At 45.0% G+C, this 15,546-nt stretch overlaps 1 protein-coding gene across 1 annotated transcript in view; it reads right to left on the reverse strand.

Moving 5' to 3' along the window:
• LOC123994385 (ankyrin repeat and sterile alpha motif domain-containing protein 1B-like) overlaps nucleotides 1-15,546 on the reverse strand; it is a 509,344-nt gene that overhangs the window by 282,760 nt on the left and 211,038 nt on the right. The window contains 1 exon segment of the mRNA XM_046296905.1: nucleotides 11,440-11,571. Within this exon segment, the coding sequence (XP_046152861.1) occupies nucleotides 11,440-11,571 (132 nt within the window).

Below are 15,546 nucleotides of genomic sequence, written 5' to 3' on the forward strand. Positions count from 1 at the left end.
TTTTTCTTAGGGTGCTTTTTCTTAGGGTGCTTTTCCTTAGGGTGCTTTCCCTTAGGGTGCTTTTCCTTAGGGTGCTTTTCCTTAGGGTGCTTTTCCTTGGGGTGCTTTTCCTTGGGGTGCTTTTCCTTAGGGTGCTTTCCCTTAGGGTGCTTTTTAGTCATTCAGTTTAATTTGATATTTTATCCTCTTATGTTTGTTGTAATGTAAATATATTTTATCTTTATAGTTTTTTCCTGTGAAGCACATTGTGTTGCATTCCATGTCTGAAAGCTTGGTTTCATACTTAATGCATTCCATGTCTGAAAGCTTGATTTGATACTTAATGCATTCCATGTCTGAAAGCTTGATTTTGATACTTAATGCATTCCATGTCTGAAAGCTTGATTTTATACTTAATGCATTCCATGTCTGAAAGCTTGGTTTGATACTTAATGCATTCCATGTCTGAAAGCTTGATTTGATACTTAATGCATTCCATGTCTGAAAGCTTGATTTGATACTTAATGCATTCCATGTCTGAAAGCTTGATTTGATACTTAATGCATTCCATGTCTGAAAGGTTTGATACTTTGCATTCCATGTCTGAAACTTGATTTGATACTTAATGCATTCCATGTCTGAAAGCTTGATTTGATACTTAATGCATTCCATGTCTGAAATCTTGGTTTGATACATAATGCATTCCATGTCTGATACATAATGCATTCCATGTCTGAAAGCTTGGTTTGATACTTAATGCATTCCATGTCTGAAAGCTTGGTTTGATACTTAATGCATTCCATGTCTGAAAGCTTGATTTGATACTTAATGCATTCCATGTCTGAAAGCTTGGTTTGATACTTAATGCATTCCACGTCTGAAAGCTTGGTTTGATACTTAATGCATTCCACGTCTGAAAGCTTGGTTTGATACTTAATGCATTCCATGTCTGAAAGCTTGGTTTGATACTTAATGCATTCCATGTCTGAAAGCTTGGTTTGATACTTAATGCATTCCATGTCTGAAAGCTTGGTTTGATACTTAATGCATTCCCCATAAATATTAGCCATGAGAAATTAATGTAATTACACACAAACACACGCACACTTATCTCCACTTATCTTACATTTTTTACATTTGAGTCATTCAGCAGACCCTCTGATCCAGAGAGACTTACAGTAGTGAGTGCATACATACCATGGGAATCGAACCCACGACCCTGGCATTGAAGGCGCCATGCTCTACCAACTGAGCCACATGGGACACCGATACCTCCTGAACAGCCTTCCTTCAACTGCATTTACATGACTTTTACATTGTAACGTTAGTCACATAGCAGATACTCTTATCCAGAGGGTTAGGTGCCTTGCTCAAGGGCACATCGGCAGATGTTTCACCTAGTTGGGGTTTCGAACCAGCACATTGGAACACTCCAACCAGTGTGTTCTGTGGAGCAAACCATCCCACAAGACATCCAGGGGGTGTTTCTCAATGACCAATTTAAATAACAATAGTCACATATGTAACATATTCAATTGTATTGAAGTCTGTATAACAACAAAGTGGAAAGTTACATTTCATCAAAACAATTTGATCTTGGTCATGACTGATATGAAACTCAAACATCTGACCCCACCTCTTCCTCTGTTCCCCAAGACTCTCTCTTATCAGACCTCCAGAACCTCTGTTCTTTTTCCCTCAGGACACAGTTATCTGCAACCCTGAGGGAAACACAAACACACACACACACTCCCAGCGGTTCTAAGAATCCCAAGGGTAGCGCCTTACAATGTCAGCAGAATGTTCTAGCGGGATGAGGAGAGGATGGCTGGGCGTAACAAGGTCACTACAGATTACAATGACTGCAGCATTGGTCACTACAGCTTACTATGACTGCAGCATTGGTCACTACAGCTTACTATGACTGCAGCATTGGACACTACAGCTTACTATGACTGCAGCATTGGTCACTACAGCTTACTATGACTGCAGCATTGGACACTACAGCTTACTATGACTGCAGCATTGGACACTACAGCTTACTATGACTGCAGCATCGGTCACTACAGCTTACTATGACTGCAGCATCGGTCACTACAGCTTACTATGACTGCAGCATTGGACACTACAGCTTACTATGACTGCAGCATTGGTCACTACAGCTTACTATGACTGCAGCATTGGTCCCTATAGCTTACTATGACTGCAGCATTGGTCACTACAGATTACTATGACTGCAGCATTGGTCACTACAGCTTACTATGACTGCAGCATTGGTCCCTATAGCTTACTATGACTGCAGCATTGGACACTACAGCTTACTATGACTGCAGCATTGGTCACTACAGCTTACTATGACTGCAGCATTGGTCACTACAGCTTACTATGACTGCAGCATTGGACACTACAGCTTACTATGACTGCAGCACTGGTCACTACAGCTTACTATGACTGCAGCATTGGACACTACAGCTTACTATGACTGCAGCATTGGTCCCTATAGCTTACTATGACTGCAGCATTGGTCACTACAGATTACTATGACTGCAGCATTGGTCACTACAGCTTACTATGACTGCAGCATTGGTCCTTATAGCTTACTATGACTGCAGCATTGGACACTACAGCTTACTATGACTGCAGCATTGGTCACTACAGCTTACTATGACTGCAGCATTGGTCACTACAGCTTACTATGACTGCAGCATTGGACACTACAGCTTACTATGACTGCAGCACTGGTCACTACAGCTTACTATGACTGCAGCATTGGACACTACAGCTTACTATGACTGCAGCATTGGACACTACAGCTTACTATGACTGCAGCATTGGTCCCTATAGCTTACTATGACTGCAGCATTGGACACTACAGCTTACTATGACTGCAGCATTGGTCACTACAGCTTACTATGACTGCAGCATTGGTCACTACAGCTTACTATGACTGCAGCATTGGTCACTACAGCTTACTATGACTGCAGCATTGGTCACTACAGCTTACTATGACTGCAGCATTGGTCACTACAGCTTACTATGACTGCAGCATTGGTCACTACAGCTTACTATGACTGCAGCATTGGTCACTACAGCTTACTATGACTGCAGCATTGGTCACTACAGCTTACTATGACTGCAGCATTGGACACTACAGCTTACTATGACTGCAGCATTGGACACTACAGCTTACTATGACTGCAGCATTGGACACTACAGCTTACTATGACTGCAGCATTGGACACACACCCTTCCAGCTGCATTAATTTACTCTTGATTCTCCCAACCTGCACTGTATTTTGTTGTTGTTGAATTGAACCTTTATTTAACTAGGCAAGTCAGTTAAGAATACATTCTTAATTACAATGACGGCCTGCACCGGTCCAACCGGGACAACGCTGGACCAATGGTGGCCGCCCTATGGGACTCCCAATCACGGCCGGTTGTGATACAGCCTGGATTTGAACTAGGGTGTCTGTAGTGATGCCTCTAGCACTGTGATGCAGTGCATTAGACCGCTGCACCACTCGGGAGCACTAGGCCCAATTTGCGTGCGTACAGCCGTGCATTCCTGTGCGTATGTGTGTGGGTGTGTGTTTCCGTATGCGTGTGTGTCTGATATTGCGCAGTGCTCTGACGCACCTGACCTGATCTGGTACAGATTTGTCAATGGTTGTAGTGGGCGGATATCCCACGCCTGCTACTTTATGAATTTCTGTGTTGCCTAGCAACCGTGTGGACCCTTTGCCTTCCCTCTCTCCCTCTCCCCCCATCTCTCTCCCTCTCCCCCTCCCCCTCCCCCCATCTCTCTCCATCGTTCTCTCTGCAGGGACTCCACAGTGAAAAAGTTCATACTTTGTTTCCATCTAAGAAGTCGTACTTTCAGCTGAAGGAACCCCGCACAGCTTTACCAAACACACACACACACCTAAAGTGGTCCTTGGTTGTCATGGCATCTGCCTTCACATGGAGAGGACAGAGGATCCACGTCTGTGTGACGAGAGAGAGAGAGAGAGATGGAACCCCCTCCGCTCAAACACACATATGCAAGACATGCGACAGAGAAGGACACGTTTTTCCACCTTCTCAATGCCCATATATAGGAACTGTGGCAATGAAAGACGTTTGATGATGTCTTGGGGTTGCTTCTGTGGTTACAACTAAATGCTCTCTCTCTTTCTCTCCCTCTCTCTCTCTCTCTGACTCCCTCACTCGCTCTATTTATCTCTCTCACACACACACACACACACACACACACACACACACACACACACACACACACACACACACACACACACACACACACACACACACACACACACACACACACACACACACACACACACACACACACACACACACACACACACACACACACACCAGCCTTTTACAGTAACCCTCTGCAGCACACATCAGAGTACAGTCCGTCTGTCTGACTGACAGCTTGAGTGACAGCTGAGACCTCGCTACCACGGCGATCGATACAGCGCTTAACACACTTCTGTCAGACAGTGAGAGAGAAATGTGGAGAAAGAGATGTGGGGTGATGTAGGGAAGAAAGAGAGACAGAGAGATGGGGGGTGGGGTAGGGAAGGAGAGAGAGATATGGGGGTGATGTAGGGAAGGAGAGAGAGACCGAGAGATGGGGGGTGATGTAGGGAGTGGGGAGAGAGAGAGATGTGGGGTGATGTAGGGAAGGAGAGAGAGAGATGTGGGGTGAGGTATGGAAGGAGAGAGAGAGACAGAGAGATGTGGGGTGAGGTAGGGAAGGAGAGAGAGAGACAGAGAGATGGGGGTGAGGTCGGGAAGGAGAGAGAGAGACAGAGAGATGGGGGTGAGGTAGGGAAGGAGAGAGAGAAACAGAGAGATGGGGGTGGGGTAGGGAAGGAGAGAGAGAGAGATGGGGGTGAGGTCGGGAAGGAGAGAGAGAGACAGAGAGATGTGGGGTGAGGTAGGGAAGGAGAGAGAGAGACAGAGAGATGGGGGTGAGGTCGGGAAGGAGAGAGAGAGATAGAGAGATGGGGGTGAGGTCGGGAAGGAGAGAGAGAGACAGAGAGATGGGGGTGAGGTAGAGAAGGAGAGAAACAGAGAGATGGGGGTGAGGTAGGGAAGGAGAGAGAGACAGAGAGATGGGGGTGAGGTCGGGAAGGAGAGAGAGAGACAGAGAGATGGGGGTGAGGTAGAGAAGGAGAGAGAGAAACAGAGAGATGGGGGGTGAGGTAGGGAAGGAGAGAGAGTGAGATGGGGGTGACGTAGGGAAGAGAGAGAGAGAGATGGGGGTGAGGTCGGGAAGGAGAGAGAGAGACAGAGAGATGTGGGGTGAGGTAGGGAAGGAGAGAGAGAGACAGAGAGATGGGGGTGAGGTCGGGAAGGAGAGAGAGAGACAGAGAGATGGGGGTGAGGTAGAGAAGGAGAGAAACAGAGAGATGGGGGTGAGGTAGGGAAGGAGAGAGAGAGAGAAACAGAGAGATGGGGGTGAGGTAGAGAAGAGAGAGAGAGAGAGAGAGAGATGGGGGTGAGGTAGAGAAGGAGAGAGAGAGACAGAGAGATGGGGGTGAGGTAGAGAAGGAGAGAGAGAGACAGAGAAGGAGAGAGAGAGACAGAGATATGGGGGGTGAGGTAGAGAAGGAGAGAGAGAAACAGAGAGATGGGGGTGAGGTAGGGAAGGAGAGAGAGACAGAGAGATGGGGGGTGAGGTAGGGAAGGAGAGAGAGAGACAGAGAGATGGGGGTGAGGTCGGGAAGGAGAGAGAGAGACAGAGAGATGGGGGTGAGGTAGGGAAGGAGAGAGAGAGACAGAGAGATGGGGGTGAGGTAGGGAAGGAGAGAGAGAGACAGAGAGATATGGGGGTGAGGTAGGGAAGGAGAGAGAGAGACAGAGAGATATGGGGGTGAGGTAGGGAAGGAGAGAGAGAGACAGAGAGATATGGGGGTGAGGTAGGGAAGGAGAGAGAGAGACAGAGAGATGGGGGTGAGGTAGAGAAGGAGAGAGAGAGAGATATGGGGGTGAGGTAGGGAAGGAGAGAGAGAGACAGAGAGATGGGGGGTGAGGTAGAGAAGGAGAGAGAGAGAGAGATATGGGGGTGAGGTAGGGAAGGAGAGAGAGAGACAGAGAGATATGGGGGTGAGGTAGGGAAGGAGAGAGAGAGACAGAGAGATATGGGGGTGAGGTAGGGAAGGAGAGAGAGAGACAGAGAGATATGGGGGTGAGGTAGGGAAGGAGAGAGAGAGACAGAGAGATATGGGGGGTGAGGTAGGGAAGGAGAGAGACAGAGATATGGGGGTGAGGTAGGGAAGGAGAGAGACAGAGATATGGGGGGTGAGGTAGGGAAGGAGAGAGACAGAGATATGGGGGTGAAGTAGGGAAGGAGAGAGACAGAGATATGGGGGTGAGGTAGGGAAGGAGAGAGACAGAGATATGGGGGTGAGGTAGGGAAGGAGAGAGACAGAGATATGGGGGTGAGGTAGGGAAGGAGAGAGACAGAGATATGGGGGGTGAGGTAGGGAAGGAGAGAGACAGAGATATGGGGGTGAGGTAGGGAAGGAGAGAGACAGAGATATGGGGGGTGAGGTAGGGAAGGAGAGAGACAGAGATATGGGGGTGAGGTAGGGAAGGAGAGAGACAGAGATATGGGGGTGAGGTAGGGAAGGAGAGAGACAGAGATATGGGGGTGAGGTAGGGAAGGAGAGAGACAGAGATATGGGGGTGAGGTAGGGAAGGAGAGAGACAGAGATATGGGGGTGAGGTAGGGAAGGAGAGAGACAGAGATATGGGGGTGAGGTAGGGAAGGAGAGAGACAGAGATATGGGGGTGAGGTAGGGAAGGAGAGAGACAGAGATATGGGGGGTGAGGTAGGGAAGGAGAGAGACAGAGATATGGGGGGTGAGGTAGGGAAGGAGAGAGACAGAGAGATGGGGGGTGAGGTAGGGAAGGAGAGAGAGACAGAGAGATGGGGGGTGAGGTAGAGAAGGAGAGAGAGAGAGAGATGGGGGGTGAGGCCAAAGGGAAAGAAAGTTGTGGAGAAAAAGTGAAGAGGTGAAACCGAGTGGAAAGCGAGAGAGAGACATTTCACCACTTAAAAAGAGGAAGAGAACAGAGCCCAGTGGGACTGCCATCACTCTGACAATCTGACAGACTGGACGGATGAGAGGAGGAAGGAGAGAAGAACAGATGGAGAGAAGGAGGAGAGAAAAAGGGAGGGAGACTGAGGAGGTGTGGAGTAAGTCTGCTTTGGTGGTGGACATTGCCACTGAAAAAGCGTCCTTACTTACAACTTAACCTCTAAAATTAAACAATACAGATGGATATTTTGTGAAGATTGTGCTGAGTAGTTGATTGGTTGAACAAACACATTGAAAGTTCCGGGACTAGTTGAAGCATCCTGTTATAAGTCATATGATTCCCTTGTTGAGAGAAAAACCAATCAGGAGGGAGCTGATTGCCTTGGGGACAGGGAGAGGAGGTGTGGGGAGAATTTTGGGCTAGTTGAAACCAAAATGAGGCCAGTTGAGAACAAAATGTATACACATACCCAAAATCCCAAAAGTGGACCCTGCTAATCGGCCAGGGACTCCATCCCAGGCCCATCATCCCCCACCACACAGAGGCCCAGGTGTTGATAGATAGTTAACTCTAGCCAGGCTGTGGGCCAAACACAGGAGGGAAGAAGGTGGACAGAGGTTGGAGACAGGAGGGGGAGAGGGGGAAGACAGAGGAGGGAGTCATAACGGGGGAGACAGAGGGGGAGAGAGGGAAGTGAAAGAGGGGGAGACAGGGATACAGGAGGGGGAGAGAGGGAGGACAGATGGGGTGAAAAGGGGGGGTGAGAGGGGGAGACAGGAGGGGGAGAGGGAGGGGAAAAAGGAGGAGACGGAGGGGAAAGAGCTGGGAGAATGGATACTGATGCTCTTCCCAGTTGTGGAGACAACAACAGAAAGAGAAAAATTAAGGGAGAGCGAAAGAGAGAAACTAAACGAAGAGAGAAAAAGATATTCAGAAAGATAGTGAGAAAGATACAGTTGAAGTTGGAAGTTTACATACACTTAGGCTGGAGTCATTAAAACTTGTTTTTCAACCACTCCACAAATGTCTTGTTAACAAACTATAGTTTTCGCAAGTCGGTTAGGACATCTACTTTGTGCATGACACAAGTCATTTTTGATTACAGACAGATTATTTAACTTATAATTCACTGTATCACAATTCCAGTGGGTCAGAAGTTTACATACAGTAAGTTGACTGTGCCTTTAAACAGCTTGGAAAATTCCAGAAAATTATGTCATGGCTTTAGAAGCTTCTGATAGGCTAATTGACATCATTTGAGTAAATTTTGAGGTGTACCTGTGGATGTATTTCCAGCCTACCTTCAAACTCAGTGCCTCTTTGCTTGACATCATGGGAAAATCAAAAGAAATCAGCCAATACCTCAGAAAAAAATTGTATACACCCACAAGTCTGGTTCATCCTTGGGAGCAATTTCCAAATGCCTGAAGGTACGACGTGCATCTGTACAAACAATAGTACGCAAGTATAAACACCATGGGACCACGCAGCTGTCATTCCACTCAGGAAGGAGACACGTTCTGTCTCCTGGAGATGAACGTACCTTGGTGCAAAAGTGCAAATCAATCCCAGAACAACAGCAAAGGACCTTGTGAAGATGCTGGAGGAAACAGGTACAAAAGTATCTATATCCACAGTAAAACTAGTCCTATATCGACATAATCTGAAAGGCCGCTAAGCAAGGAAGAAGCCACTGCTCCAAAACCACCATAAAAAGCTAGACTACGGTTTCCAACTGCACATGGGGACAAAGATCGTACTTTTTGGGGAAATGTCCTCTGATCTGATGAAACAAAAAAAGAACTGTTTGGCCATAATGACCATCGTTATGTTTGGAGGAAAAGGGGAGAGGTTTGCAAGCCGAAGAACATCATCCCAACCGTGAAGCACGGGGATGGCAGCATCATGTTGTAGGGGTGCTTTGCTGCAGGAGGGACTGGTGCACTTCACAAAATAAATGGCATTATGAGGATGGAAAATGATGTGGATATATTGAAGCAACATCTCTAGACATCAGTCAGGAAGTTATTGGTCACAAATGAGTCTTCCAAATGGACAATGACCCCAGGCATACTTCCAAAGTTGTGGAAAAATGGCTTAAGGACAACAAAGTCAAGGTATTGGAGTGGCCATCACAAAGCCCTGACCTCAATCCCATAGAACATTTGTGGGCAGAACTGAAAAAGCGTGTGCGAGCAAGGAGGCCTACAAACCTGACTCAGTTACACCAGCTCTGTCAGGAGGAATGGGCCAAAATTCACCCAACTTATTGTGGGGGGCTTGTGGAAGGTTCCTGAAACATTTGACCCGAGTTAAACAATTTAAAGGCAATCAAATACTTTGCTACCAAATACTAATTGAGTGTATGTCAACTTCCGACCCACTGAGAATGTGATGAAATAAATAAAAGCTGAAATAAATCATTCTCCCTACTCTACTTATTCTGACATTTCACATTCTTAAAATAAAGTGGTGATCCTAACTGACCTAAGACTGGAATGTGTAGTAGGATTAAATGTCAGGAATTGTGAAAAACTGAGTTTAAATGTATTTGGCTAAGGTGTATGTAAAGTTCCGACTTCAACTGTAGATAGTGAGAAAGATAGATAGTGAGAAAGATAGACAGTGAGAAAGATAGACAGTGAGAAAGATAGACAGTGCGAAAGATAGACAGTGAGAAAGATAGATAGTGAGAAAGATAGATAGTGAGAAAGATAGACAGTGAGAAAGATAGACAGTGCGAAAGATAGACAGTGAGAAAGATAGATAGTGAGAAAGATAGACAGTGAGAAAGATAGACAGTGCGAAAGATAGACAGTGAGAAAGATAGATAGTGAGAAAGATAGATAGTGAGAAAGATAGACAGTGAGAAAGATAGACAGTGAGAAAGATAGACAGTGAGAAAGATAGATAGTGAGAAAGATAGACAGTGAGAAAGATAGACAGTGAGAAAGATAGACAGTGACGAAAGATAGACAGTGAGAAAGATAGACAGTGAGAAAGATAGACAGTGAGAAAGATAGACAGTGAGAAAGATAGACAGTGCGAAAGATAGACAGTGAGAAAGATAGATAGTGAGAAAGATAGACAGTGAGAAAGATAGACAGTGAGAAAGATAGACAGTGCGAAAGATAGACAGTGAGAAAGATAGATAGTGAGAAAGATAGACAGTGAGAAAGATAGACAGTGCGAAAGATAGACAGTGAGAAAGATAGATAGTGAGAAAGATAGATAGTGAGAAAGATAGACAGTGCGAAAGATAGACAGTGAGAAAGATAGATAGTGAGAAAGATAGATAGTGAGAAAGATAGATAGTGAGAAAGATAGACAGTGAGAAAGATAGACAGTGAGAAAGATAGACAGTGAGAAAGATAGATAGTGAGAAAGATAGACAGTGCGAAAGATAGACAGTGAGAAAGATAGATAGTGAGAAAGATAGATAGTGAGAAAGATAGATAGTGAGAAAGATAGACAGTGAGAAAGATAGACAGTGAGAAATATACATAGTGAGAAAGATAGACAGTGAGAAAGATAGACAGTGAGAAAGATAGATAGTGAGAAAGATAGATAGTGAGAAAGATAGACAGTGAGAAAGATAGACAGTGAGAAAGATAGACAGTGAGAAAGATACATAGTGAGAAAGATACATAGTGAGAAAGATAGATAGTGAGAAAGATAGATAGTGAGAAAGATAGACAGTGAGAAAGATAGACAGTGAGAAAGATAGACAGTGAGAAAGATACATAGTGAGAAAGATAGATAGTGAGAAAGATAGACAGTGAGAAAGATAGACAGTGAGAAAGATAGACAGTGAGAAAGATAGATAGTGAGAAAGATAGACAGTGAGAAAGATAGATAGTGAGAAAGATAGATAGTGAGAAAGATAGACAGTGAGAAAGATAGACAGTGAGAAAGATAGATAGTGAGAAAGATAGATAGTGAGAAAGATAGACAGTGAGAAAGATAGATAGTGAGAAAGATAGACAGTGAGAAAGATAGACAGTGAGAAAGATAGACAGTGAAAGAGAGCAAGTGGTCGAGAGAGATACTATGTGGTGCTCACGGCAACACAACGACAAACACACACCAAGCGCAAAACGGAAGACGACATCCTCTGATCTCTATTAGTCATGGAAATACATAAACATATTGCTACATGGCCAAGCAGAGCTGCATTCTGCTGGGTGATGTATATTAACTGAGGGTTTCAGAGGCAACAAGCCATGCAAACTGGGAAACAGGCCATTAGAGTGACTTATGTTTGAGACAGGGCAATTATAGCATAGTATACTGGCACTCCATTACAATGGTTATCAGTTATATTAATGACAGGAGGAAGAGGCTACATAGGAATACAAGTGAAAGGGGGAGGTGCGTGTGTGCGTGTGTTTTTGCGCGTACCTGTGACACGCTGGAGAAGCCCAGGTTGTGACAACCGTTGCAGGGTGTGAGGGCCTCCCAGAACCCAGCAGGGCCACAACTCTTCTCCCCCTCCTCTTCCTCCTTGGCTGGGTGAAGTAGGGGAGTGGGCCGCTGCAGAGAGATTCAATACACACGGATCACTTAAAGCACACACGCACGCACACACATTGAAAATGATTCATGCAAATTGTTGACAAGCACTTGTTAAGAAACTAACCGTGGGAACTGTTAAAGCCCCCTGGATTGATGACGAACTGAAACATTTCATGTTTCAAAGAAATTATGTAAAAGAGGTGGCAAACAAGTCAGGCTGCTCAGCTGATTGGTCGACATACTGTCAATTGAGACTTGTTGTGACTAAACTTAAACAGAATAAATTATTACCAAACAAAGATAAATGACATAAAATGGAAAAACGTTTTTATCCATCAATAATGATAAGCCTCCAGGTATAGACAACCTTGATGGTAAACTGTTGAATGGTAACAGACTGTATCACCAACCCTATTGGCTAGATCTTTAACCAAAGCCTGAAGGAGTGTGTGTGTCCACAGGTGTGGAAGGAAGATAAAGTCATTCCACTGACTAAAAATAGTAAAGCACCCTTTGCTGGCGTGAACAGCCGCCCAATCAGTTTGCTGAATGTTTTTCGTAAACTGATGGAGATAATTGTGTTTGATCAAATACAACACTATTTTTCAGAGAGCAAGTTAACTACTGACATTCAGCATGCACATAGAGAAGAACACTCAACTTGTACTGCACTGACTCAGATGACTGAGGATTGGTTAAAATAAACGGATAATAAGATGATAGTTGGAGCTGTATTGTTAGATTTCAGTGCAGCCTTTGATGTTATTGATCATACATTATTATTGAAAACAACGCACTTGGATGACTTTACATCACCTGCCATCACATGTTTGGAGACCATCTATCTATTTATCCAATAGAATCCAGAGTGTTCTTCAATGGAATCTTCTTTAACATCAGATATCTAAAATGAGGTATCCCTCAGGGCAGTTGCCTTGGGCCGCTACTCTTCTCTATTTTAACAAATGATTTGCCATAGGTCTTACACAAAACTAGAATGCCTACATATGTGGATGATTTCACACTCTACAGCACTCAAAGCCAGTGAGCTCACTGAAATTCTAAATAAGGAAACAGTCAGTATCAAAACTGCAGCTGGCTCATAAACAAAGCAGAACGCTTAACTGCACATACAGAACTAACATCAACAACATGCATGCCAGTCTTTCCTAGTTGAGGGTTGACAAGAGATTAACTGCTTCTCCTAGTTTTAATGAGAAATATTACTGTGACAAAAATACCAGTTTGTCTGCATAATCAAATAACATTCAGCTCAGACACTCATTCACACGCCACAAGACATACCACCAGGGGTCTCTTCACAGTCCCCAAGTCCAAAACAAATTCACGACAACGCAGTTGTATACAGAGCCATGATCGCATGGAACTCTTCCATCTCCCATTACTCAAATAGCAAAATTACCTTCAAAAATACAACTCATGGACTGGCGAGGACAAACACACGCACGCACACATCATTTTTGTTGCATTGTTTGTATATAATTGTATTTAAATGTGTGTGACTTTCCTTGTCTATCAGTGTTTTGTTACTTTGTAATGTTCAGTGTTTTTTGTGGACCCCTGGAAAAGCAGCAACTGGTTCTGCAAAAGCTACCGGGGATCCTGACAAACAAATAATACACACACACGTGCACGCTAACACACACAATATGCCCTTTTCACAGGGTCTGTATTGCCAAGAGTCCTTGCAGGTCTGCTCAGTTGAATGATGATAAACTCATTTGTTGGAATAATATTAGCATGTGCTATCTAATGAATTTTTCTTGCTCTCTGTTGAACGGTAGACGTGATTTGTCAGAGCTAGGCCCGTTGGAAGCCTAGGGGTAGAGTAGTGGGACTCCCTGACTTTCTCACACCACAAAGTATTATGTTTAGTGGGGAAAAAGCTGGTTTGTTGTGTGCTACTATTAAGGTAGTGTGGGCTTGACTGTGTTGTCAATTGTCAATGGCCATCTTACAATCAAACGTAAAAATCACGGAATTGTCATGGAAGAGACATTCAAGTTATAGACACAACAGTACAGACGTCCCTTATGGTACATAAACGATAGGCCACCAAGGCCATATCGGTACGGGCCACCAAGGCCATGTCGGTACGGGCAACCAAGGCCATGTCGGTACGGGCCACCAAGGACATGTCGGTACGTGCCACCAAGGACATGTCGGTACGGGCCACCAAGGCCATGTCGGTACGGGCCACCAAGGCCATGTCGGTACGGGCCATCAGGAAAATAACCTCACACTCAACGTCAACAAAACTAAGGAGATGATTGTGGACTTCAGGAAACAGCAGAGGGAACACCCCCCTATCCACATCGATGGAACAGTAGTGGAGAGGGTAGCAAGTTTTAAGTTCCTCGGCATACACATCACATACAAACTGAATTGGTCCACTCACACTGACAGCGTCGTGAAGAAGGCGCAGCAGCGCCTCTTCAACCTCAGGAGGCTGAAGAAATTTGGCTTGTCACCAAAAGCACTCACAAACTTCTACAGATGCACAATCGAGAGCATCCTGGCGGGCTGTATCACCGCCTGGTACGGCAACTGCTCCGCCCTCAACCGTAAGGCTCTCCAGAGGGTAGTGAGGTCTGCACAACGCATCACCGGGGGCAAACTACCTGCCCTCCAGGACACCTACACCACCCGATGTTGCAGGAAGGCCATAAAGATCATCAAGGACATCAACCACCCGAACCACTGCCTGATCACTCCGCTATCATCCAGAAGGCGAGGCGAGGTCAGTACAGCTTCTATCTCAAGGCAATCAGACTGTTAAACAGCCACCACTAACATTGAGTGGCTGCTGCCAACACACACTGACTCAACTCCAGCCACTTCAATAATGGGAATAGATGGGAAATGATGTAAAATATATCACTAGCCACTTTAAACAATGCTACCTAATATAATGTTTACATACCCTACATTATTCATCTCATATGTATACGTATATACTGTACTCTATATCATCTACTGCATCTTTATGTAATACATGTATCACTAGCCACTTTAACTATGCCACTTTGTTTACATACTCATCTCATATGTATATACTGTACTCGATACCATCTACTGTATCTTGCCTATGCCGCTCTGTACCATCACTCATTCATATATCTTTATCTACATATTCTTTATCCCCTTACACTTGTGTGTATAAGACAGTAGTTTTGGAATTGTTAGTCAGATTACTTGTTGGTTATTACTGCATTGTCGGAACTAGAAGCACAAGCATTTCGCTACACTCGTATTAACATCTGCTAACCATGTGTATGTGACAAATAACATTTGATTTGATTTGACCAAGGCCATATCGGTATGGGCCACCACATTGACACCTGATATGTCATTCGTTGATGTCACATCATTAGTAAACAAACATGACGAGCACCTATTTGTGACCTGGCTGTTGACTTGTTGTATTCAGTAACCAGCGTGTGGATTCGTTGCCAAGAGGCTTCGCTACTAGCCAGGGAGGCCCTTCTGTAGTGTACAGCAGACGTAGTGAGGAGGGCAGTGGGCTACACACAGACATCCAACACTTTGACTATGGTTATACCTCAGCTCTGGAACCAGGAAGTTGATGAGTGTGTCCTACAGCAGATGTGGGAGGTGACCATGTTTTTATTCATCAGTCTGTCTGATGGACAGATGCTGCATCGCTCTCTGACATTTACAGTGTGCCATGCTAATGGAGGTGCATGCATACAAATGAGCACATAGGCCTGTATGGGCGCAGGGGACATATTCACACATCCAGATCCATAGAGAGCCATACAAATGAGCACATAGGCCTGTATGGGCGCAGGGGACATATTCACACATCCAGATCCATAGAGAGCCATACAAATGAGCACATAGGCCTGTATGGGCGCAGGGGACATATTCACACATCCAGATCCATAGAGAGCCATACAAATGAGCACATAGGCCTGTATGGGCGCAGGGGACATATTCACACATCCAGAT

Source organism: Oncorhynchus gorbuscha, linkage group LG14, assembly GCF_021184085.1.
Source record: "Oncorhynchus gorbuscha isolate QuinsamMale2020 ecotype Even-year linkage group LG14, OgorEven_v1.0, whole genome shotgun sequence".
Taxonomy (NCBI): Eukaryota; Metazoa; Chordata; class Actinopteri; order Salmoniformes; family Salmonidae; genus Oncorhynchus; species Oncorhynchus gorbuscha.